This window comes from Camelus ferus, chromosome 1, assembly GCF_009834535.1.
Source record: "Camelus ferus isolate YT-003-E chromosome 1, BCGSAC_Cfer_1.0, whole genome shotgun sequence".
Lineage (NCBI taxonomy): Eukaryota > Metazoa > Chordata > Mammalia > Artiodactyla > Camelidae > Camelus > Camelus ferus.
In genome coordinates this window covers 13,906,564-13,933,821 of record NC_045696.1, presented here as the reverse complement: position 1 = coordinate 13,933,821, position 27,258 = coordinate 13,906,564, and the positions used below count along the sequence as shown (strand labels likewise).

At 38.4% G+C, this 27,258-nt stretch overlaps 2 protein-coding genes across 2 annotated transcripts; one reads left to right on the top strand and one right to left on the bottom strand.

Moving 5' to 3' along the window:
- Window positions 1–6,141: 6,141 nt before the first annotated feature.
- On the bottom strand, window positions 6,142–6,985 carry LOC102524157 (keratin-associated protein 13-1). The gene has a single exon (XM_006194310.3). The coding sequence runs from the start codon at window positions 6,916–6,918 to the stop codon at window positions 6,403–6,405; it is 516 nt and encodes a 171-aa protein (XP_006194372.1). The 5' UTR covers window positions 6,919–6,985; the 3' UTR covers window positions 6,142–6,402.
- A 14,981-nt stretch (window positions 6,986–21,966) lies between these two features.
- Window positions 21,967–22,815, top strand: LOC102504234 (keratin-associated protein 13-2). Its single transcript, XM_014567342.2, is given in 2 exon segments — window positions 21,967–22,437; window positions 22,440–22,815. Coding segments are annotated over 2 exon segments (498 nt in total). The 5' UTR covers window positions 21,967–22,017; the 3' UTR covers window positions 22,518–22,815.
- Window positions 22,816–27,258: the final 4,443 nt, after the last annotated feature.

The window sequence follows — 27,258 nt, the reverse complement described above, 5'->3', positions numbered from 1 at the left end:
ATCTATAACTTTTTAAACTTCCAAAATGTACACATTGAGTTTTCATTCTTCCTGCCAAATCTAACTCAGTACAAAGTCTGGTCAATAATGTATAAGCCATAATGTAAAGATATTTCAATGTCAGATTGGATTAGTTTATTGGTTTATAATCCCTTAACTTTTTATCCATTTTGGGCAGGAAATAAATGTAAATTCTTTCAGTAATGCTGATATTACACTCATTCTTTTGGATTAAATCACTAAATTCATCGGATTCAGGAGTCCGTCTCTTAGCCTGTTCCTTTCTGTTTCTACTCATTGCTCATTATGTGTTATTTTTCATCCCTCTATTGGAGGTAGGAAGCACTGTATAATAAGATGTGATTTGCCAATGGAAATAGTGAGCATGACAGAACTTTGAGTAGGCATTTTGATGACATTACTTAAAAAGTACTAGAACTCAACAAGTTGATCAGTAGAAACCAGAAACAGATGGGTTGGTTACAAGACGGTTAAAGGCTCCTAGCAGCAAAGTAGGTTGGATGACAGAAAGTGGGTACGTAGCCCAAGGTAGGGAATCCAGATTCCAAGCCAAGGATCTGAAGCCATGGAGCGACAGTCCTGTAAGTAGAGGCTCCTAGATCCATAGCCAAAAAGAAGCCACTTCTGGACCCAAAACCCAGGACACGATATAAATTGACTGGCAGGACTGCAGAGCAGGGAGGTCCTCTGGCAGTAGCAGAATGTCTGGCAGGGACTGGACATCACATGGCACCTGGTGGGCTCACAGCAGGTCTCCTGACAGCCTCTGTAGAGAGAGGAGCTCAGCTGGCAGGTGCTGGGAGAGCAGAGGTCCGTGGTGCAGACCAGGTTGCTGGGGTAGGAGGAGCCACAGGAGGAGCCTGGGTAGTGCATCTGGCCTCCAGGGGAGCGGGAGGAGAAGTTTCCAGAGCATCAGTTGTAGGACACGTTAACAGGAGATGTGAGTTCAAATGAGTGACAGTGAAATGGTTCCAAAGTCTAAGGTTATCTCAGTGGATGGAGTAATTTACACATTCTTGTCAATTGGTAAGGTACAGCACTGGTGCAATTCTCTCATATTTTGCACACCCTCTCCTGCATAGTGTAATTCATAAATCTCTTGCAGTTGACTAGCTTCCTAACTATTGTATTTATGAGTACTATAATTTATGACAACACAAAGCCAGTGTTTATTCCTATACAGAAATTCTAGAACCATTTGTCAGTCATCTTCATCCCATCTAGGCGAGGAAAACCCATTCTTTACTCCCTGGCCATGACTCCATGTACACTCCTGCTTTGCTCTGGGATTTTTTTCTGTCATTTTTCTACTGAGTCAAGTGATCAGTGGTGTGGCTTTGTTTTTTTATAAGGATGCTTCTAATGATTGATTCTACTTGTCACTACTGATTCATGGTCTTCAAAATTATTTTCCATCTATCACATATTATCATAGTGCTTCTCACATCCAAGGGAGGGACGAAAAATAACAAACAGCAATGGCTAGAAACGGAAAGGAACCAGGCAAACATTGAAAGACGAAATGACTCAAGAAGACTGAATTGTGTTAGACTCACAAGAAGAGGTTGATTTGGGCCATTGGGAGAGGGAGTGGGGATAATGGTGACAATGTGGGAAACTGAGAAAAGGAATGAAAAGACAGGAATTTCAGGTAACTCTTCTACTTGCTTTGAGACTATGGATCTAAATGCCTTTTAAAAAACACTGTTTGAAAGTGAATATAGTTTATGCATTTTCATATATTTTTATTTGCATCATAAAAATGTTTACAAATTTTAAAAGGACCTGAGGTCTGCATCCCAGAACAAATCAGCTGCTCTTCTGCTCCGACTGTGAATGATTTCTGTGCATTTTCAAAGTCAGTTTCTTTCCTGTAAATTCTTTCAAAACTATAAAGTATTTTTCTTTTCTCACTGTGTTCTCCAGTTTAGTTTTTCCTTTGATTAATACAGTATCTGAGTGCTAATTTCCAGTGGGTTAATTATATCAGGTAAACTTAGACTGAAATAAACACAGAAATTCTTCAGGCTGAAGGAAAATAATCTTAGAAGGAACATTACATTTTAAGAAAGACTAGAGAGAATATTTGCTAGTTGGATTCTCTAAGAAGCAGGCACTGAGACAGGAACAGAAGAACAAGAAGTTTGTAAGAGAGTAGCACCTGTGAAAGAAACAAAGCCATACCACTACCTTGCTCAGTCACTGACAAGGGGCTGCCGTGGGAAAAAAAAGAAAAAAACAACTGATTTGGCTTAAAATCTAAGGCAGATCCAAAGGAAGCTAACAGAAAAGGCTGTCAGCTAACCTCACTTGTCACAGCTGGACAGCTATTCCTTTTCTGAAGTGGCGTGATATGAGTTCCAGTGCATATCTGAACCTGTTACTGTCCTCCATTCGCACCTTGAGAGTCAACTCATCCGGAGAGAGATTCTCTGGTAGGTCTCTCTTCCTGAGGGGAAATTTGTGAGTGAGGTCAGTGGGATGAAGCACAGACCTGTCACTGCACGTGATCTTGGAGCTACAGCTGGTGATCATTATCTCCCTCCTTCACAGTCCGTTACACATCTGCCTCACCCTCAGTTACCACCTCTGTTGGTCGCAGGGGATTTTCTGGTGATATTAACCCGTGATCTTATTCTTGAGGAGTGTGAACCCTGGTAACCCTTTTTCTTGCTGGAGTTACTGCATATGGCAAATCAAGTCTGTCACTGGGCAGGAGGATTCGAGAGCCATCCAAGTAGATCAGCTGAGCTCCACACATAGTCCCTCCCACGCTCACTGTGTCACAGCAATCCTAACATTTTCTGCTATCAGGATCATCTACCCTTAGATAGATGGTAACTCTTTTGTTGTTGTTGTTGTTTGTTTGCTTTTTTGGCCGGTTGGTCCCTGAAACAAAAACCCAAAGTGCTCAGCTAACAGCCATCACTGTAGTTCAGTGAGGTCCTTGATGTGTCCCTCAGCAAGCCTGTCTCTGGGAACAGGGCTTCCATCCTTGGAAATTCCAGTTGCAGAAATAGGAAGCACAGAGCTCTTAAGTGGGTCACTGGGAATGATAGTGAGTGTATATTTTGAACCTAGTCTTCTGAGGGTATTATCTCCATGCTGACACTTCAGCTTTGCTGTCAGTGGGACTGTCGAATGCACTATCAGGCAGGTATCTTCAGGGTCCTATGGTTTTTGACTTAATCTGCAGATCCCACTTCTTGCTGCCTCTACTATGAAGTGGATTTCCTGATTGGATGCCACGTGGTGAGGAACTCCGTGCTGCTGGATCAAGTTTTTCATTAGCTCTTGAATAATGGTGCTGTTGAGGTAAGCATGGGAAGAAGACAGATAGCTATGTGTCTGAGGATGAACCACTGGTTCTTTCAGAGCAGAAGGGGGCCACGCTCAACTTGCATCCAAGTGACCAGTTGGCCTTCTTGAGGGATAACACCGTCCTGGGAGTTTAGCATCACCCTCTGTTGCTGACAGACTGGACATTTGCTGTGACATTAACAATATCTGACTTGTAAGTGGGAACTTGTGCTATTGGGCCCATTCATAGCTTCTGTGGTCACTTACTCACATGCTCATCTTGCCAGCACTGCAGGGGCTGCTGGCAAACGCTCTCTACCATCAACTGGCAGGCTCATTTGGTCTACTTGATTTTTCACTTCCTCTTCCATGGTGGATGCATTCTGGTAGGCCTTAAGAAGAAATACAAAGATCTTCACACTTTGAATCCACCTACATATATATGTCCATCCACGTGTCTCTAGACCAGATTTCATTGTTTCAAATCCTAATACTTTCCCTTCCACGTCTCTAACTAGCTGGTCAGGTCAATTGCCACTGTCCAGGGACCTAGACATATCACCAACTGGGGCCATTTTTTTCTTTTATACAAAGTAGATAGTCAGGTGCTGGGCATAAAATTCTGCCCATAGAGAAAATGTTTTTTCTCACCACAGTGTTTAAAGACATCCATGCAATGAGCCAATCCATCTGCAAGCTTAGCATGGTCTGTCTCCCTCCTCATTCAGCCGGTCATTTGAGGCACCGAATGTGACCACACATGTGATCTGAGAAAGGGGTGCTGGTGGTGCAGTCCTGGGCAGTGACATGGGGGTCTGGGCTCCTTCCTGCTCACGTAGCCTGATTTCCTGTTCTGCCTATGTTCACGCCTGTATAAGCTACTTCCATCCTACAATGGATTGCTGCTGAGTCTCCCTGACTTTATGACTTGGACGTTTCAGCAGAACGTACCTGTATGATGGACAGATAGAGATGCATGGTCACTTGTCCCATGGTCGCATTTTGTGTCTTTACAAGGCCCAGATAGTGTCCAAGCATCTCAGTTTTCAAAGGTAGATTAATTTTCCACTGCAGGTTATAAGACCCAGTTTTACAACTTGATTTGCTTGCATTGTGATTCTCCCACTGAAGTTTGCCATAAACTCCACATTGCAGTTTTATTTTATTTTATTTTTCTTCCCACACCACAAATGCCACCAACACCATATGGTCTGCCAGATTGTCTAGCCCAACCAATGGGGCTGCTTGCATCTGAACCTAGACCAGCAGAAGCCTTTTCTGTTCTTGGCATAGAGGGAGCTGTGTATGTAGGCCACAGAGGTATTTCTACGTGGGGAGTATGTTTGTTCCAGAACCCAAAAAAGCCTACCAGATGCTCTGTTTCTTTATTAGTAGTAGGGGATATAAAAGATTTAACTGTTTATTATATTTTTTGTATTTTTATGTTATATATTTAACACAAATATGTATTTTATATAAAATAAGAAAATATAACAATACACTATTTTACACAATCTTTGACAAAAACTTTATTTTATAAAGTATTTAGGAATGTTTGAACAGATAGACAATAGAGTGAAAGTAACCAAGCAGAAAGCCATTTCAACAGTATGACTGAGAGGAGATGAATCCTGATTAATGTGATCCCAAACTCAAGATATCCAAATAATGAAGTGAAAGATACCTATTATACATCACTAAATTGGTTTTCCATTACTAAGGCATATGAATTATAACTTGATCCCCAATAATTCCATGAATGCAAGTACCTTTGTACCTCTCTGCTTTGTTCATTTCATTTCATCCTCTCAAAATTCTTATTCTCTCCCACGCTGCTTGTGTCTTCACTTCTTATATTAGTCCCCATCTGTCATAAAATCTTGAATCTTGGTTTCATTTTAAGACTGGGACCTATAGCGAACTCTAGATCCAATTTGAGTCTTTACTTCCTTAGGTATCAAATAAGTAGTTCATAAAATGTGTGTTTCTCATGATTCTTTAGTGATCTGAAAAGTCACAAATAGGAAAACTCTTTGAATATTGCTCTTCATCTCTGTATAAAGGTACTGTCTTTTTGTTATTAGCTTTAGACTTTATCAGCATGTTACCTCCCTTAGAACTATATTGTCTTCTGAAATATTTGACCTATGGATATCAGAATGGCAACATAAAACAGAAGAACAAGCGGCATGCAAATGCATGTTGAGATATAAATGGAACAATAATTTCTGATGATATGAAAGTCTTGTTATTTCCAGCCTCATTTATTTGCATCTTGGATATAAGGTGAAAATCTACATCTCATGAACCTAATTAATTCTTACCAAAGTTAATTGGCTTCCTTCTTACACCAATGGAGAAATTAATTACGTACAAAAGTCCTCAGTGAGACAAAGGGATATGGTTCTTTTTACTACCCAACACTGACTGACTCAAAGAAAGCTCTTTAAACTAATGTACAAAACTTTCATATAACCTAAAAATTTTCCCCACACAGTTGTAATTTCCAAGTTCCTTGTTTTTCTCTCTCAGTCAGCAAACATCAACTCCCCACACCCTTTGAAGGAGATGTGCTCTATGCTGCTCCTGAGATGATCATCCATGTAAAGTCTATGCATGTGGTATAAGGATTTCAGAAAACAGCAGTGTTGAAGAAGGGCACATTAAAAGCCCAAAATAAATTAGTTCAAAGCTACCGATAGTAGGTTTCTAAAGTTTGCTCTCAGAAGTGTAGTAAACTTTAACCTAAATACATTCCCCACCCCACAAAAAAAAAAAAAAAAAGGAAACACCAAAACTTAGCCAGTTAAAACTAATAACAAAATTAGCAGCATATTTGGAAGCCAGAATAAATGATTTTATTAGATTATATTCATTCCATTAATTCATCCAGTAATATTAAACATTGAGAACATTGAGCTTAGTATATGTTACAGAGTTTTGGCCAGTATTTTATGACTGGACAAAAGGTGAAGAGCAGTTGATCAGAGCTTCTTTACCCCTGAAGATCATGAAGTTGATAAATGCTCTGTTTAGAGGTTAGACATATTGCTCAAAGCATCTGAATTCTCAACAAGCTGATCAATAGAAGCCAGACCGACAGGTTGGTCTGTAACAGGATGATTGGCAGCTCCTAGGGGCAAAGTAGGTTGGAAGGTAGAAACCGAATCCATGGCTCAGGGGAGGGAAGCCACAGACTCCACAGCCCAGGGGTCTGAAGCCATGGGACCCAAAGCCCAGTGAGTAGCAGCTTCTGGACCCAGCGCCCAGGGAGCAGCCTCTTCCGGACCCAGAGCCTGGAGACCTAGCGTAAGTTTTCTGGAAGGGACTGCAGAGCATGGAGGTCCTTGGGCGGTAGCAGGATGTCTGGCAGGGGCTGGATACCACATAAGACGTCTGGCACCTGATAGGCTTAGAACAGGTCTCCTGACAGCCGCTGTAAAGAGAGGAGTCCTGCTGGCAGGTGCTGGGAGAGCAGCAGTCAGTGGTGTAGACCAGGTTGCTGGGGTAGGAGGAGCCACAGCCGGAGCCTGGGTAGAGCAGTGGGTCCCCAAGGGAGCGGGAGGAGAAGCTTCCAGAGCAGCAGTTGTAGGACATGGTGACAGGAGGTGTGAGTTCAAATGAGTGACAATGAGAAGATTCTGAGGTTTAATGTCACCTCCTGGACTGGGGTGTTTTTATACTTTCAGCCGTGGGTGTGGCATTCTACAGACTTACCTTTCTCATGCTTGTAATCTTTCATTTCCAAATGTGTAATTCACAGTATTTTCTGTAATTGCAGATGAAAAATTCCTTTCATTTCATATTTATGAGTGAATTCACCTTGTTGTTAAAGCGCTAAGCTAATGACCTATTCCAATGTCAGAAATTCTATGACTATATGTCATTAATGCCATCTCATCATGACCAGGAAATCCCCTATTTTTCTCCTTGGCCAGGATTCTTTGTGCATTTGACTCTATATTTTGGCTGGTGATTGGTGCTTAATTGTAAGAGCAGGGATTAAGACAAAGTAAATTTTTTCTTTGTCAGTGGAACAGAGACATCCTATTTGTCACCAATGATCTTCTTTCCCTAAATTTATAAAATAATTTTTATATATTTTATTACACAGTATCTTCTCAAATTCTTTGGAAAGGGGAAGATAGGTCAGATAAATTGAACAAGAAATATGGTGGATCACAGAGAGAACCAGGACAAGTGTTTGGAGGCAAAATGACAAAGGACGTCTAACAGAGACTCAGGGTACACCACTTTGAGCATATGTGAAAAGACTCAAAGAGGAGTCTTTTAGAGGCAAGAGGATATAAGTAGTGACTTTATGGGGTTTTCCATCTCTGTGTAATTTAAGTTAAAATATTCAGTATCAGTGTCGTTTATGATTTTTCATATCTACATTGTTCTTTTTGTCACCTATATTTAAAATGTTCTATAGAGCTTGCTCTTCTGGAACAACTCCAATCAAGCAGTACCTTCGGATATTTTTACCTTCAGATTCTTTCATATAGTTTTCTTTTTTACAGCAAAACATACTTTTCCGCTACTTTACTTCTTTAAGATTATTTTTCCACTGTTAAATATCCAAATATCTTCTTTTTATAGAGATTTCCATTTCAGGCAAATCTGAACTAAAATGAAAACTGAAGCATTTTCTCCAGTTTAAAAAAAACCAATAATCTCAGAGGAGAACTTGGAATTGCAGGAGGGGAAAAAGAGGACTGAAATATAAGTAAATTTTGTCTAAATACTCATTGTGCACAATACTAATAAAATGAGTCTCAGTATATAGGTAGGAGTAAACAGTAATTAAGGATGATTGTTAAAATCTCAAGAAATTGCTTAAAAATTAAAAGCTTAGCAAATATATTGAAAAAGTAAAATTATAGCATTAAACCATTTTCTTAGCCCCTTCTAAAGCATGAAAGGGGACAAAAAGGACCATAAAAGATGCATCAAATAGCAACAAAACAGTAAATATGTAAGTAGAATCTGACTTACCAACAATTAAATCAAACACGACAAAATCATCCATAAAAAAGACTCAGAATTTCAGACTAGACTGAAAATCAAAACTATTTTCTATTTAAAATAGTTCTTCTTAAATATAAGGAAACAGAAAAGGGAAAAGTAAAGGATATATCAGGCAAAAGAAACAAAAAATGCTAGTTCTGCTTCATTCATCTCAAATTTTGCTGTATGATAAGTTTATTAGATTTTAAACAAAAACTTAATCTCACGATCTTTAAAAATTCTAAATTTTTTTCCTATGGGCTCCCAGCCACCGGGATAAAAGTCCTAGTCCATGCAATGCTGTGAAGGCCACACCTTTCTGAAATCTCTGTTTTCCAAACAATTTCTTGAAAATAGTTGCCTTATCATAAGAGTGGCTTATGGCCAACTCAAGGCAGGACCCGTCTTTATAAAAATAATGAAGTCAGCAAAATGTGTCTATAGTGACAGATCCTTCTGGCTGTCCTGCCAAGCTGCAATGACCTCTCTAACCCTCCTGACATCAATGTGGTCATCAGTGATAGCTGTTGAAATAATAGATCACAAAATCTCAGCTTCTCTATCAAATCCAGCCCACATAGGTTTGTTTATTGCAAACTACAGGTCTCCATAGGATTTTTATTAAACTCCAGATTAGTTGCTAATATTTGAAAATCAAAAGAATTCACATAAAATGTGGATTTGTGCCTTTCAAAATTTCTGAAAATCTGGTGACACCGGGCTGTTTTGCTTGCTGTTGCTTGGAACTGGATACAAGCTGCTCCATGCCTCCAGGGTGGGCTTCCTCTAACTCCCAACCACTCCAACCACTCCTTAATTTCAGTCACCAGTAGTCAGCAAGCCTGCACTACTGTTTTGTTGTGCTAGTTAATGTCTCTATCATCAACAGAGCAGTGAGCGATAGACTTTGGAGTTTAAGGCAATTGTGAGAACAAATTCCCCTGTGTACTTGAAGGATAGTCTTCCACATTTAATAGGAAAATATCATGCATCTGTGTTGATGAATTAGAATATAAAACATCAGTTATGAGACAAATTACAACTCAACTGGACCACCTCACTTCTGTGATCCTCTGATTTAAAATGCTCTATATGCCAGAAGAATTTGAGTTGGTTTTTATATACTGGGCAAAGACTTAAATCAGTAATGTCCACGAACCAACCTAAAAATAAATTCATAATTTTTAAAAAGCCCAGGTGATTGATTCCTTTCCAGGTTGCTCCACGTGTGATTTGACTGTACTATCATTGTTAAGTTAAAGGTTTAACATCTAGCCAGGAGGCCATAAGAGATGCTCATAGACATCTAAAATCATACTACATGCATGACAAGTGCAACCACTTTTGTACAGGAATTGTCTTTCCAAGAATACAAAGCATAACATTAAAAAGAGCGAAAAGGAAATCTGTTTTCTGTTTATAACATCATCATTCTATTGTAATGGGCAGTTCCTGCTAATAATATGCTGTACCCCTTCTTCTTGCCACTGCACAAATATAATAGCTGTGACAGATGCTGTATTTGGGAATGTTGAAGATGGATTTGGTAGCATTAATATCCATCCTGCAAGATGCAGCATCTTAGGGATTAAACAAAGGCTGCCTGTCACTACCCAGTGACACCGTGATGGCCTCATGGTGACTACTAATGATTCACTATAAATACGGACAAGAAGAACAGCAGTTTTGAAGGACTATGATAGCTACAATTGGGAGGCAGAATAAAAAGGATGTTTTAGTTAAAAGTCATATGAATGGCATGTGAATATATGAGTGAGACTAAAGCAATCTTTGGCATATAGTAGGCATTCCATGAATATATGTCTATTGACTGTAATGAGAAGTTAGACAGCAGATATCTTAAATGAAATAAAGAGTGTAAGAGGCTCTGTGAATATTAGCTCCTTTTTGTTTGTTCTTTCTTTGACTGGGTAGCTGAGTGAGGGTTGACAATATCTATTAGCAGATTTCGAAGTTTTTCCACTAGAAGTTATGGGTTGGGTAAGACCCATGGGCTTGGATTTATCAGCTGGTATCAAGTTTTGGACTAGTGGGAAGCAGTGAGATGGGGGAAAGAGAACAAGAAGGAGACGTGTGTGTGAGCACTTTTCCTCTCCTGCTGCTTTGTAAAGGTTTGGACTCTTGCTGATCTTGGGGTGTCACCATCCCCTGCCTCATTTCTCTTTACCCAAAATCTCTGCTGGTTGAAGGCATGGTGAGTAGCTTCACAGAAGGCAGCTTTGCATTCTCTCTGCATTTGTTCGTCTAACCACTGGAAGGTAACCTAGGGTTGAGTGAGCTTTCTGCTCCTTGATCTTCATCTCCAGAGGTGGGGGTAGGCAGGTTGGGGGTGGATAAGCATAAGGACTACATGGAGGGGAGAGCAGAACAAAGGATGCTAAAGAGGAAGAGTTTATTCCAAGGTGCTTCTGGATTTTCAGAGGCTTCAAAATAGAGGATACTTGAGGTTTCTTTGTTTCCTGGGTTTGTTCACCCTTGTAATTAGGCAGGAGCTCTAGACTGGAATGGAGCCCAGTTATCTCTGGAGTGAACTTGTTTTATTGTGCTCAGTTGGTTGAACATGGCAGTGGGTGGATGGTTGGAAGCACAGACATGGCAGAGGCAATGAGATCCCAATGTCTGTTGGAGACAACTGGAGAGAGCTCTGACACCTGGGAAACTTTTAATCTAGGGTTTTGGTTTTGGTTTTCTTGCTTAACTTGAGGTGTAAATTGTTTAACTCAGTTTATTCATTATACCATTTCATCGTTAAATTCTATGACGCTAAAATTTGGTTCTGGCAACATTTGCTGGTGTCAGAGTAGACTAAGGTCTTGATAAGAGTGGTTAGAGGGCTGCAACCTTAGTTCAGCCCATTTATTCCCAGGAAACTGTTAGGCACAGGGTTCCTTCTTTCTGTCCTGTGATCTTTCTCGATATTGACTTTTAAACTTATCTTCATACCAGGATTTGATTGATTTTTAAAGACTTGGAATTTAAGACGAACACATAAGGTAATCTCAGGGCACTGTGGAATGGGGTATGTTTCATCACTCAAGATTTTGAACTCTAGTGAATTAAAACATAGATCTCAGAGTCCCACCAGCACAACGAGTTGCTCTGGGGAGGGAACCTCCACTGCCATTAAGGAACAACGTAAGGCAGACAATAAAGCACACTCTGCTGTCAGAACCCTGGGATGCAGACTCTGGCCCTGCTTTTTCAGCACGGTTATTTGTGCCATTGACCCGAGCACTTCTTGCCCAGCTTTTCTCATCTGCGACGTGGGAATAATAGTACCTCCTTCGTTGGATTACTATGGGCATTAAAGGAGGAAATGCGTGCAAAATATCCAGAGCATGGCCTGGCAATTAGGAAGGAATATATGTAAATCTCTGCTCAAATAAATAAAACACTTCCCATGTGGTGCTGAGGAATCAAATTTAAGAATCCCAGCTATAAAACTCTTAAGTACATTTTTATCGTCTGAGCCATTCTTTGGCAAAAGAGTAAAATGTTTCTGATTAAATGAGAAACTTGGAATTTCAAAGAATACCGTTGATTAAAAATAACAGCATGACAGCTACAATCCTGTGGAGAAAGCACTGCTTTAAACCTTTACGGGACTAGTCAGCAGCTCGAAGCCAGTGATGAATGACTTCCTAACTGAATGGCTTCCTGTTGTGCTCACGTGCTCTGTCTCTTCTTTTATCTTTCCTTCTCTAACTTCCCTTTCTCTCTCATTTCCATCCATCTCTTAATTTCTCCTTTTTCTCCTCCCCATTCTCTCTTTTCTCCCCTTTCTATTTCATTTGCCATCCATCTTGGCTTAGCTTTCTGAACTGGTGACACTCTCAAGGAAATATTTCTATTTGTTTCATGGATGGAGGAAAATGGATGCTTCTCTGTGTTTATTTTCAAGAGTAGTTAAACATTTCTGCTCATTTCTCTTAAAATGCTTGAAATGCAATTAGCTGTATTGCTATTTGGTTTAATTTTAGATTGGAAATCATTGAATGAAAAATTTCCAGCTCCCATTTTAAATGTTGAAACCTCAGTGCAGGAATGCCTTTTTCATGAAAGTAAACAGTTTCAAGATGATTTGCAGCTGGGACCCTGGTGAACCTGTGCTCATGACTGTCCACATCTGACTTCCACAGCATTAATCTGTTTCCTGCAGGGTGCTTTAGGAATCTTCAGCTTTGTACATCACATCTTAATCCACCAGACTGGAAGGACCTAGATGAGAAGGATAATGTCCTTTTCTCAGTGTCTGGTTTGCAGAGGACTTTCAGTAGCATTTATTAAAAAGATGAATACAGGCACTCAGTATTGACTTGATTATTTTTACAGTTTGACAGTTGAAAATATGTGATTATTGCTTCATGAACTGAGATTTTGCTGCCTGGCACCTCAGGAAACAGAAACAAAAGAGCAAGGTATCTTGTCAATGTGAGATGGCAGAGAGTGGGAGGTGGCAGGGGGCCCTGCTGTGTTGCATGGTGATTATTGCATTACTGGCAGTGAAAACAGCCACCTTCATTCTATAAATGAGAAAGGAATGATCCGTGTCTCTTAAGGAAATGAATAAAACATATTCAGCCATGTCTCTGCAGGGGAAAATTAATTTTATTTTAATTAGATAACTGATTAGTAAGACCCCAGAGGACTTTACCAGGATGTTTTCTTTGTATACCACCCCTGATGATGTCTTTATAAAGGGGAAAATTCACTCCAATTCCTCACTAAACCCAAAGAAAGCTGAAATTGGGAAACTATAGCTGATCAACTTTGTACAATGCCTCTTTTTCTACTTTTAATGACTACTTGTCTCTGCTTATGACTTGAACTGTGCCCTCCAAAATTCATAGGTTGAAGTATTAACTTCAATACCTCATAATATGGCTGTATTGTAAAAATAAAGTCTTTAGAGACATAATCAAGTTATAGTGAGGTCATTATTGTCAAAAGAGGTGGGGGTCCTTGTTTCTCAAGAACTGAGTGACTCCCTATGCCCAGTGTCTACCAAGTTTCTTCTGGCCACCAGGGAAACTTCCAGCCATCCTGTGCCCACTTAGGAGTGCCTTCCTCATTTGTCTATCCAGAAGATGAGACTGTGAGCTTGGGGCTGTGGATCTGGGATGTTTCCTACCACTAGTGATGAATGTGGCTTCCTTGACAGTCCTACTGTTTTCTCCAGGAGAGGTCAGTTCATTTTATTCTCAACAATCTGTGTTCAGAGGTCTACAAGTCAGCATGACACATTTCTAAGCTCTCAAACAACTAATTTTAAAGCACTTGATTACTAAGGAAATTTCACGTCTCCTAACTCAGGAGCTGCCTGTCAATTTCCAAGAAATTAGACCTTCAGAAGCCATCATTTATCACTAACAAAAGCTTTTTAATTCACCAACAAGCAATGCTACTACAAGAAATCTGCAAATTGTTACTTCTGAAATCCTCTTTCTCTCTCTCTCTCTCTTCCCTCCCACCTCTCCCCTTCTCTTCCTCTCCCTTTCTCAGAACACATTTTATTTTTCCTACTTTCTGGATCATCTCTTTCTAGGATGTCACAAAGGAATAGAAAGATTTCAGCTTATTTTACCATGGTTTGCTTAACTTAGCACAAAAATCAGGTTCAAGTGCCTATATTTATTTTAGTGTGTTCTGTGTGTCTTTAGTCAGTTTTCTTTGGTGTGAAAATACATTGATCCTGCTTCCCCCAAAGAATACCATGTAGCTGTGAGATATAGAATTTCTGGAGGATATGCAAGCCAGGTGCCCCAGATATTGAAATCATTGTTATAGTTAGATTCTCCATTATCTCTCTCTCTTTTTTTTTTTTTTCTTTTTTCCATTCTTGGTCTCTATCAAAACTTGGAGCCCCAAGCAAGATTTTTTTTTAAAGTCCAAACAATAAATAGTTTCTCCCCATCCCTTGCGAGATAAAGCAATGAGTACAACTTGAGAAATGTGCTGAGAAAAGATCTTTCTTTTGTGCTAGCTGTTCCATTTAAGACCTAAGTGTTATCTCAAAGAAGCAGAATCCAAATTCAACGTAAGGTCAGAATACAGTTCTTGTCATCCAGAAATCTATTTCTAGCTCCTGACAGAGTCAGAATTTGGGAGAATTTGGGAATGGATTTGATACTAATAATTCAGATGTTATTCATTAAACATTCATTTGTTTATGTTATCTCTGGATCAACTCATCTGCTCACAATGAATAAAATACCCATTCTGTGTAAGAAACTCATAAGAAATGAATAGAATGAATGAGTAAATGAAAAGACTAATTTTAGAGTAAAACAAACCTGAACTTGAATCTTAATTCCATTACTTATAAAAGTGCCCTTACATAAGTTGCTAAATTTTTTTTTTGTCTCTGCTTCTACATCTGGAAAATGAGAATGATAATGACATGCATTTCTTGTTTGTTAAATTAATTGAATTAGTTTGTCGATGTAAAATTCCTGGCATACGGTTGCTTTTGTTGTTGTTTGATACATACTGCACCTTCTACTTTCTTTCTTTCCCATCTAACTTCTGTGCTATTCCAAATCCTTTTCTTTGATCTCTCTTTACCTAAAAATACTTTTTGAACTAAATTTTCTCAACTTCTTAGTGTTTGTGTCTATGGCCTCTCCTATATGACCTTGCTTTTGACAATTAGGAGTCCTGAACTTGCTTCTTTATGACTTTGTATGTTTATAAAGCATTTTTTGCATGGCATGCAAATTAGAAATTAAAATAATTTTCAGGGTTGACTCAAAATAGTGTGAAGTTGACAACTATATTTGAACCAAGGGAATCTTGTCAGAAAAGCTAGAAAGCCTTCATGAGAACTGTTACTTGAGATGGATCTGAAGTTCAACTCTTTGGAGTTCAGTTGAATCAAAAGAAGAGGAAGTTATTAAGGAAGGATTCAAGGATTTGTAAAATGGTAGAGAATCAGGATGGAAGATTTTGTTTTTTTCTTTTAAGTAATGTAGAACATTTTTGGTATCATGGAAGCCTAGGGGGTCATGAATTTGTAGTAGATTTTAGGTATGGATTTTTCTGATTTGGTTCAATCATACACAGGTAACAGTCTAATTAAAGTTTAGTTTCAACAGAATTGGATAACTGGAACCAAAAGTAGGTCCTGAGCACACTCCAACCCTAATTATTCCAAAATTTCTCCCTTTGTTCTTCTAATATTTCTTCATTGTTTATCCTTCCTCTAATCTTTTACTCTCTACACTCTCAGCCATCTTATCCATCTTTCTTATTACTGAAGCAGTACGATTAAGGATGTAGATTCAACATAAGTTACTACAAGATATTGAATATAGTTCCCTGTGCTATACAGTATGAACTTTCTTTTAAATCTGTTTTATATCTATTAGTATCTGCAAATCTTGAACTCCCAATTCATCCTTTCCCACCCCTTCCCTCCTGGTAACCATAAGTTTATTTTCTATGTCTGTGAGTCTGTTTCTGTTTTGTACATAAGTTCATTTGGCTTTTTTTTTTTTGGATTCCACATATAAGTGATATCATATGGTATTTTTCTTTCTCCTTCTGGCTTATATTCAATATCTTGTGCTAACTTATGGTATAAAAGAGTATGAAAATGAATATATGTATGTTCATCTATGACTGAAGCATTAGGCTGTATACCAGACACTGACGCATTGTAAACTGACTATACTTCAATAAAAAATATATATACACAAAAAATAAAAAAACTAAAAATTAAAAAATAAAAAGAGTGTAGACTCAGATAAAGCTAAGATGATATGTAGTCTCTGCTCATCTGTAAGAGGATATAAATTATTACAGAACTACTGTGAATCAAATAGGAGAACTTATTCCCCATGTGTAATGCTTAGCGCAATGTCTGGCCCATGTAAAATGCTTGTTGCGTGTTTTTCACTATTGTTATTTTATTAAGAGAGAAAATTGAGGTTCTACGTTGCGTTCAATAATTAGTCATTAGACTGTCTAATCTATTTTACCTGCTTTTAAAAAAAGAACTAGGAATACTTTCCTGTATGTTTTTAGTTTCAAAGAAGTCTCCAGGACTCTCACCTGCTGAAGTGAGGGAATGATAGCTAATCCAGTGATGTCATAGTTTAGATCTGAATAATCACAAGCATAGCGAGGGAAAATTCACATTCTACGGCAAATGGCAAATATAGTTTACAACTTTAAGTGAACAAGCACATCTTAACAAATATGTCTTCCTATGTAACAAAGATTCATAGCTTTCATATTTCAAAGTCTAGAGTTCTTAAACTATTATAATAAACATTTCAGTATTATGGGAAATTAATTTGTACTTTTTGGTAAGTAAAGACATTATGATGAGGTTTAGAGTATATATAGATTTAGTTTATATTGAATAGCACTGGTTTGTGAATATTTTAAAACATTCCCTCTTGTATTTGTAAATAAGATGGATGTCTTTCCCATATGGTGCTTTACTTTTGCAAAACACTTGTGCCAAGAGCCTCTTAATTTTTTTTCTCTGTAAGTGCTGTTGAGGTTTTAAAGCTTGTGACATTAAACATGACTTGATGCAGGTGACTCAAAGATACTGAGATTTCCAAAAATTCTATATCATCAATATTATGGAAACAAATACTAAACCAACAAAAGGAGAACATAGTAGAGTGACAAATAATCACGATTTTCTGATGAAGGCATTGTTTGCTAACACTGTTTAACGCCTGGTGATACCTGATTTGCAGATATTGTTTAATGCCTTGGTAACCATCTGTAATGATTAACTTTAGTGTTTCCACTTGGCTCAGCCATGATTTCCAGTTGTTTGTCAAACACCAATCCAGATGTTGTTGTAATTAGCATATAAATCAGTAGATTCGGAGTAAAGCAAATCACCTTCCATAATGTGGGTGAGTTTCATCCAATCAGTTAGAGGCCTTAAAAGCAAAGAGTGACATTTCTTGAAGAAGAAATTTTTCAGGCTTCAACATAGAAACCCTGCCTGAGGTTCCAGCCAGCCGTTTTATAGGATTGACTTAAGACTGCCTCATCACGCTGAATTTCTAGCCTGTTGGTCTGTTCTGTAGATTTCAGACTCAGTCACATAAGCCAGTTTTTAAGAATAAATCTCTCTCTGTCTCTGTATAAACACACACTCAAGATATACCTACACGTTATATATAAATGTGTGTGTGTGTGTATATACATATCTTGTATAAAGATATACATTTTATCTGTGTATATATACACTCACATATCCATTATATACATTCATCACATGTATGTTTCTGTTTCTCTGGAGAACTCCAATACACTCTCCAAGAAATAGATGATTTCTTTAATGTTTGTTGTCAGTATCCTCTCTAACCAAATTAACCATGTGCTTCTTGAATCTTGTTTGAACTTCACTAGGGACGGAATGTAACTTCCTTCACAAGCAGTCAAGGAACAGGAATATAACCAATATTTTATAATTACTTTAAATAGAATATCATCTATAAAAATATTAAATCATTAAGTTGTACCACTGAAACTAATATAACATTGTAAATCAACTATACTTTCTTTAATTAAAAAACAAGCAAAAGTAAATAAAAATGTAGTCATTTGAAAACTCATGGAGACTGAATTATTGGAATATGAATTTTACCTTGGGGTCAGAGAATTTTGCAATTATCAGGACCTTTAGCTGCCATCTAGTCATACCTTTGATCAGATATGAAATAGCCAAAAGTAAGTGGCTGTAATTCAATGTTGTTTCCATCATAATATACTAAAACGAATCTTTATCAGTGTAAGAAATCAGACATTGTAATCCATGGTTTCACACACTAGCATCTCTTTGGTAGGTTCCTAGTTAGGCTCTGTTTCTGTTTTGCCCACAGTGCTGAACTTAAGCAAACAAAACAAGAAAGAGCATAGAGTTGACTATGTTACTGGACTCCCTTTCTGGTTGGCTAAGACTTTTTTCCAGCTTAGGCACATCTTTGAAAAATTTCAAGATGGAGATTTGAGAAGTGAGCTTTGAAAACAGAAAAGGAGTTGGGTATTTTTCAGTCCTCCTAGAAGAGTCAGAAGTATTTATCAGCTGACAAGCCAACTGAAGATTGAGGAATTCCACTAGCCTCCACTGGTTAAATGATCCATCCAGCATCCAGGGAATGATCTTCACTTCAGATGCGAGGTGAAACCTATCACCATATTCCACCACCTTAGTAACACACTGCTAAATGCGGCACCAAGAGCAAGTGAGGTAGGACATTGGCCATGCATGTCTGTAAAAGATAATGGCAGTCAAAGAACTGGAGCCATCTGTTCAGCTGGAGGCCATCACATTTAATAGGATTCAAAAGATGTTTGGTTTCTTAAAAAAAAATAAAAACTTTTAATAAAGATAAGCAATAAAATTTGATTTGAATAAATGTCTGAAAGAGGGCAGGAATATTTGTATTTTATCTTTTAAAAACGGTTTTCATTTTTCAACAGGTAAATTTGAGTGTAAGACGATCAGAGATGCCTGTAAGCAGAACCCATTAGAAGTCAGCTACACTGGTCCTTCCACTTAAAATAAAAGTTATGGGGGCAGGAGATAGTGCAGTGGTAGAGTGCGTGCCCAGCAAGCACAAGGTTCTGGGTTCAATCCCCAGTACCTCCTTTGAGAATAAACAAATAAATAAATCCTAATCACCCCCACCCCCTATACAGTGCTGTATGTCAATTATATCACAATAAATGGAAGAAAAAAAAATTAATAAAATAAAAGTTATGAATGATGCAGTCTGGAAATGGGTCCATTTGAAGCAGGAAAAAGCAGCAGTGGTACAAGAGGAGTGTCAGTCTCAAGAAGAATCTCTAACAACGAGGCAGGATGATCTCTGGAAAAGCAGCCGCCCGGGATAGACTTGCACATGTGCCTGGGAGAGAGGCCAGGGCAGAGGGGCCAAGCGGTTTATCTCAAGTTCCTTACAGAGAAGTGGTCTTTTAACTCATTCTTAGCAATAATGTTTAACAGATAGATCATCTGCTGAGTGAGAGAATTAGGAAAGTAAAATCTTAGTGAAGAATAGCTGTTATGAAGGAGAACCTTTGGGGAAGGGGTAATCCGAGGATCCTGTAGGTCTAGGTAAGGTGGTTTAAGGCCACAGAAGAAAAGTGAACAGGAAGGGATAAAGGGGTAGGTAGGAACATGTGGATTTCTGCTCTTTTTATTGTTACTTAGTATTTGCCTAATTTGGAAGACAGTCAAAGACTCTGAAAACACATTGCAAAACGGATCATCATCTTTAAGACTGAGCTGCATTAATACGGTGACCTGGTAAAGCCATCACTATTCAAGTGATTCAGATCATAATCTCCTTGTGGCTGGTAGACACGCTAATGTTTGTTTTATTCTATGTAATGTTGGTATTTCCGTATTCCTCTATTTCTCAAAAAAAAAAAAAAAAGATTTTCCAATATTGCATTTTTCCTCTGACTTATCCAGATAGTGGTTTTTTTTTTTTTCCTCTTAAACAAACTGCCTGTGTATACAGAGCACACAGAGTACTTTATTAGTTCCTGGATGCACTTCTCAACTGTGCAAGCCATTCTAGTTTTCCTTTGCTTTTTCTTCCTTTCAGAGGGACACATTTATTAGCATTTATGAGTTATTCATTAGCATTTGTACAAAGTGCACCAATGACTCTAATGAAAAATGTTAAGCTACTTAGGAATGAGTTGGGGGGAATGTTAATTGGAAATGACTTATCCCCTAGTTGTTTTAGTGTTAATACCCAGACACAGGGAGCTGGCCTGGAAAAGCAAGAACTTCTGCATATTAGAACATCTTTTTTTTTTTTTTATTTTAGCTGAATCAACTATTAATAGGAAGAGAAAAGTATTACCCATGCTAAAGGAGTTAAGGGCTGGCATTATAAGGATTCCCATGTGTTGGGGGTGGCACATACATCTTTAGTAAATTTAATAGCTATCCGCTCGTAAAGTATAGCTTATTTTACTTCAGTGAATCAGAGTGACGGTTTAAGTATTGCACAAGGGCACTTCACGTGATGCATGCCACATTTTGGATTCTGCATGGGAGAGATAATCATAAAACAAAGTAACTAAGTGCTCTGAAGCAGCGTGCTTTGGAATAAAGCAACTTAATTTTCAGGTAGTTAAGGAGCTCTCTCTTCAATGACAATTGTGAATGCCATTTCCCTTAGTTAAACCAAATAAAATGTTAGATTCAAAAGAAGACAAATGGGCACATACCAGACAAAAAAAGCCCTTTTTCTTTTCTTTTCCCCTCATTAATCTAAGTATGGATTGCACTGGTTCTTTTCTCTTTCTTGGGCTAGAAAGTAAGATATACTTTAAATGTATAAAGGCCAATGATGCATGGAATTCTACTAGTGAGCACTATTCAATGCAAATATTCTTAGGAGAAGTAAATAAGGCTTTATTAGGCATTTATATCTTCATATAAATAAACTTAATAGCTTCTCTTCTGAGACAACTTAAAGTTGAATTTGCTTTTATTTTTGCAGAGTATTTGAATCTTGACTCTGCAAAAGGAGACCATGGTTCGGCTTCAATTTTGTTTCTAGCTTACTGAGCAATTAGAAGAAATCTGTTGAACCTCTCTGAGACAATTTTTTATGTGTAGGTTGACCAGAGGATTTTAAGGACCCATGTAGCTCTAATATTTCAAGTTAGTTATTTCAGAGAATGTTAACCATTCCTAAAATTTTAAGTATAAATAATTAATTGCAACTAAGACTCTGTCCTTCCATCAAAGAATAAAACAAGACAAAAAAACTATGAACTTGTTTAGGGCATAAACAGAGAATAATGCCTGCTACAAGATAGGCATATCAGAAAATATATGGAGAGATTCAGGTCTAGCAAACACTTCTATTCAAAGTCTCACTCCGAGTTGTATTTATTGTTTCCTAAAAGAGCATCCTCTAAGGAAACATTTTAAGCTTCTATTCATTTTAATAAAGTCCATTGGCCTGAACACCAAGGATGCTGTCTGCACCCCTTAATTCTGATCATGAGCTCAAGACATGAGTAAGCCAACCATATCACAGAGAAGGCAGGATAAGAGCTTTGCCAATGAATCCACAATTTAATTAAGCTAAATTAATGGCTATCAAGAATTATACGGATTAATTCAAATAGAAAAAAGTAAAGGTTTCAGTGGATAGATTAGTGAGACTAATCAATGGTGTTAACATTTGGAGAAATACATTATAATTTGCTTGCGAAGAAAAAGACAAGCTATTTTGAAATGCTAAAACTGATGCTTGTGATACCTAATGGACGTGAAGGAAAAGTATGTCACTCCCGCTGGTAGGACAAGGACACACTGCACACATGAGTGAAAAGGGGGAGGATATTTAGAAGTGTGAGGGCTCCTAATTTTGAAGGTCAAATCATAGCAAATTCCTGGGGAAAGGAACTGAGTAGTTTCTTTCCAAGTGTATCAGAGTGATTCAAGTACAATAAAGTATGTGAAAACGTGATAAATTGGACTTAAGCAATAACCTAGAGAAGTATGCTTGTATAAAATGGTGAGCAAGGAGGAGCAGGCATCCATCTGGACAGTGACGCATCCAGGTCTAAGAGTATATATACACTAGAAGGTCAGGTCGTGACATTGAAACTCAGTCTCCTCAGTGTAACTCAGCTGAGCTCACACCTCCTGTCACCATGTCCTACAACGGCAGCTCTGGAAACTTCTCCTCCCGCTCCCTTGGGGGCCACCTGCGCTGCCCAGGCTCCTCCTGTGGCTCTTCCTACCCCAGCAACCTGGTCTACACCACTGACCTCCACTCTCGCAGCACCTGCCAGCCCTCCTGTGTGGTGTCCAGCCCCTGCCAGACATCCTGCTACCGCCTGAGGACCTCCAGGCTCCGCAGTCCCTGCCAGACAACTTATGCTGGGTCTCTGGGCTGCGGGTCCAGCAGAGGCTTCTCCCTGGGTTCTGGATCTAGAAGCTGCTGCTCCCTGGGCTATTGATACAGAAGTTCCTCCTTATTGGGATGGGGATCCAGTGTCTTCAGACCCCTGAGTTTTGGAGCCCATGTCTTCCCTTCCCTGAGCTATGGATCCAGACTTTGTCTTCCAACAAAAGTTTGGCTTCCAGGAGCTGCCAGCCTTCTTGTTATAGGCCAGTTTATAGATCAGCTTTCTGTAAATCAGCTTGTTGAGTTTCTAGACCTTCTGAGCAAAATGTTTCAGTCTCTTCTTAGAACTGCGATCATAGCCTTTTCCAGCAATGTTAGCTAATCCATCTCACCATCAGCTCTTCACCCTTTCTCAGGCATCAAGCACCGGCTGACAGACTAGTTCTTTCAAATGGTGAAATTAATGAATGACCAAAGTATTGGGTTCAATGTCTGTAATTTTGTTAAAATAGTTAATTCAGAATTACATAAATTATTTGTATAAAATATGTGGAAATTCTCTTTTGTTTGACCTAATAAACTCATTCACCTTTGCATCTGATATGTTCTCATTGTTCTTCATTCATTTTAAGGGTTTGATTTGTCATCTATCTTTGGGGCTCTGGGCCCTCAGAGTCCTTTCCCTGGGAATAGGTTTAGATTTCCCCAGCAAGTGGTGTTGGGACTGGTATATGGGAAGTTCTCTCTAGCCACTGCCTAAGAGCTAACAGGTGTACATGTCTTCCACAATCAAAGCTGGTAGAATTTTTATTCTTGACAGTATGCTCATAATGCAGTCAACATTCTCATTGTGTTTTCAATGAGGACACCTTATGCTGACAACCATATTTGATTTTAATCTTATGTTTTCAAAGCAGTATAAGTTAGAGTTTGTCCAGAAGATGTCAACTTGGTGATGAAATATTTATAAAATATATTATATAAAAATATTTATATAAATCTGATGTTTTTGTAAGAAAAAGAGAAACTATGAAGACCACTGATTAGAGGACATTATGGTTGTATTTAAATACATGGGAAATGGATTATTATAAAGTGTGTATGTGAGAGAGAGAGAGAGACAGAGAGAGAGAGAGACAGAGACAGAGAAAGAATCTAAAAATTTTAAACTGTGAGTAATGGGAAAAGAGTTGTAGAAACATGTTGGCTGGTTGTAAATATATATATGAATTATAAATTTATATAATTATAATCTGGGTACATTTCTTTGAGGTTTTTGAGTTCCTCAACAAGTAGAAAATCCATAAGCCCTCTTTGTTTTTGATTAGTGACTTCTGCTTTGAATTGGAGGAATAATTAGATTACTTCCAATGCTCTGAATCTAATAACTTGCTTCAGCATCCTTGGAATCCACTGCTCAACTGATAGTAAGTAGAAAATACATTCTTGTAAGATACTATTCAGATCTGAAACAGGACACTTTGTGTTCATTTTAATGTGAGCAGATTATTTGTCTCAGAGGCTAAATGGAGAGTTAGAATTCAGTTAAAATTTTTTTATAACATATTTAGTAGTAACTGATCATGACTGAGAGAGTAACTCTCAAAGATTATCATTTGCTCCAATCATGTGCTATGAGGGTTTATTAATTTGTCTTCCTTCTTCCTCAAGCTTTTCCTGGTTGAATCTGAGAAAAATTGGCTTTTTCCTCATATATATGAGACAGTTACGGGCTAAGCAGGAAGGTGTGGGAATAAGGCCCTCAGTGCACAGAATTCTGCTCAAGAGACAGAAAAGAAAGAAATAGAGAAGAGGGACACAGAAGTTCCTGCTGGTACAAAAGCCTCTGGTTCCCAGCACCTTTAAGCCAGCTTTTGTAGCCCTCCATGCACTCTGATTATATGAACCAATAAAGTCTTCTCCTTGTTTAAACTAATTAAAATAAAATAAGATTTCTGTCACTCACATCCAAAGAGTTACAATTAATCATGATGTGTCATACAGGTGCAGAATTACTCATGGACTTCGGTGTAAACAGGCATATAAAATTTTTATTAGTAAGACAAAAAAGATCCTGTGAGTCTGAATGACTGCCATTAGCACTGAACAAGAGTTCTTCTTAAAGTCCTGTGAAGTGAGTAACATGTGGGCTAAAGAAACCAAAGGGAGAATGAATTCAAAGGGGTTATTATGGCAGAGACGGTGAGATAGTCCTGGAAACACATTCAGCAAATCTAATAGAACTAAAAGCTTTTAACTGCAAGCAAGGAAGTCTCCACGCCCAGCAAGGGAAGAGGAGTAGAGAGAAATGTTTAAAATTGAGAACAATCCAAGATGGAAGGAGGCGATATCCAGTGGCGTACAGAATCTAGTTCTGGAATGACTTGATGACTTGAGGATTTCCCATTCTAATGGAATCTTCGAGGTGAGAGGTCAAAAATTGAAACAAGGAGGCAAAGTGAGGGAGAGGAAATGCATACATTAGAAAGCTCCAATATTTAAACTTTTGAAAGTATCTGTGAAGATTTCAGGGATCAGACAAGATGAGTACCAAGTACATGTCTTCATTCTCTGCATTGCGATCTTTCCTTAGTATCACATCATTGCTTATTTCTATATATTTTCTCATTTTTCTTCTCTTATCTATCCTTTCTCTTTTTCTCCCTCTCCCTCTCTCTCCCTTTGATTGTTCATCTCCTACGTACACTCTGTTTTTCTCCACATCCGCACTCTAGGGACCAGGTAACATTGGGTGGGTGACTGACTTGGATGATGGTGACAGAGAGTGTAAGAGGAGACTGGGATCTATCAATGGCAGTGAAAAATCTCAGACTGACACGGGGCACTTTCCTCTCCAGCTCATGCTGCTCATTATGAATAAGCGTAGCTCTCCCGACTCTAATGCCCTTTAGCACACTGACATCAGCTTTTTCTTCTGAACTCAGCTCACTAAATAACTTTAGAGCTTTGAATTTGCACTGGAGTTCTTCTATGAAAAATGCACTAGAGAACTTAGAAAAGACCATGACTTTTGCCTTCCAAGAGTTAGCTCATGACTAGAGAGAGAGACAAATTTTCTCCCATTATCCTGGTGCAGAGGATGAGTATGAGCAGAGCTTCAGGATGAGGCAACTGCTTAAGCAATTGCCCAGTTTCTTGAAATAATATGATGTGGGGAGAAAAATGACAAGTTCTTTTTTTTTTTTATTATTGTGGGCAGCAAGAGGTAAGAGATTACACAAAAATTAAAAATGTAATTGCCTAACCCTACAGGTGTATGAATAGAAGTAGGAACAGTGCTGATGCCTGGGAAAACCTGAGCATTGTGTCTGGGGTGACAAGATGTCAATGACAAAAACACAACCATCACATGTAATATGCAAGAGTGACTTGAGGGGCTTACATTTTTCTTGGGTAACAAAATCAATGTGCTTGCTGTTGTGACTGGGGACTCATTCCGTTGCAATTAGTAGTCTGATCCAATGCTAACACACACAGGGCAGAGTTCAGGGATGCAGTCTATTGCTCGGGAGGCACTGCCCTCTAAGAGAATGTGAGTTACTGCTCACATTTAAAATACCTTACCCAGCTATTCAACAGGAAATCATCCCTCTCACCATGCCTTACATACTGCTGCTCTGGGAATTCCCTCTACTGTTCCCTTCGGGATCTTCCAGTTTCCTGGTGTCCTGCTGTGTTTATTCTCATCCCATCAACTTGGTTTACAGGAGCATCTCATTCCTAAGGGGGTACTCACTTCAGGGTAGTCCCAGTGGTGGCCTCCTTCAGTGTTGCCCCTTAGGCTCTCCATTCCCCTCCCCCAGCCCTGGTCCTGGTCCTGCCTGTATGCCTACTCTCTAGCCCCCTCTATGTTGACTGTCACATGCATGCCACTTAATAACTGTTGCCTTTTGCTGTCCCTACCAAACTTCTGACCTGGAGTCTTCAGTCTAGGGACACAACAGTTGCTACTTCTGGGTTGTGAACCCTGTTTCAGCCACCCAACCACCTTCCTTCTAGCAATTATTTGTATGTTTTACCAAGCAGTCTCTATACGTGGGTTACTCATCAAACTGCTGCATGATCAGACTTTTCATGCAAAGACCACACAAGCTTCTAGAGATGTTAGAGCCTTCCTACACAATCAACTACTGTCAAATACGAACATTCCCTTGCTGGACTGTGGTCTCCCCCAGACCAACTGCGCTTGTTCTAAGGTAGCCATTATAACAGGACAACGAACCATCTCGTTAGAGAAAAGTAGCCTTTTTGTCCATTAACCCTTCTATTTGGCTAATCCATTAAAAAGTAATAAATCTAGTAGTAATGTTTTATTTCAAGGCTTATTTTATTTATAATATAGTAGATCCTTACAAGGAAGTAGAAGACAACAGAGAAAAAGGAGATTGGAAGATTTAACTCATTGGCACCGAAATTGTGCACTCTACCATTTGTCATTTGTGTGTGTGTTCTGGTGTATCTTTTGGATGCTCTGAGTTTTAAAGAAATATTTCTTTTCCAGTGAAATGCACGCTAAATTTTGAACTTATAAAAATGTTGCTACATAGACAATTACTATAGGTAGACTAGATTTTTTAACCTTCTTTTAATTGAAGTATAGTTAATTTACAATATTGTGTTAGTGTCAGGTGTACAGCAGATTGATTCAGTTATATATAAATATATACATATTCTTTTCAGATTATTTTCCATTATAGGTTGTTACAAAATATTGAATATAGCTCCTTTTACTATAAGTAGGTCCTTATTATTTATTTTATATACATAGTAGTATATATATGTTAATCCCAAACTTCTAATTTATCCCTCCCACTTCATCCCCCCTTTCTCCTTTGGTAGCCATAAGTTTGTTTTCTATGTCTGTGAGTCTATTTCTATTTTGTAAATAAGTTCATTTGTATCATTTTTTAAATTCCACATATAAATTATATCATATGGTATTTGTCTCTGATTCATTTCACTTAATATGATAATCTGTAGGTCTATCCATGTTACTGCATATGGCATTGTTTCATTTTTTCAT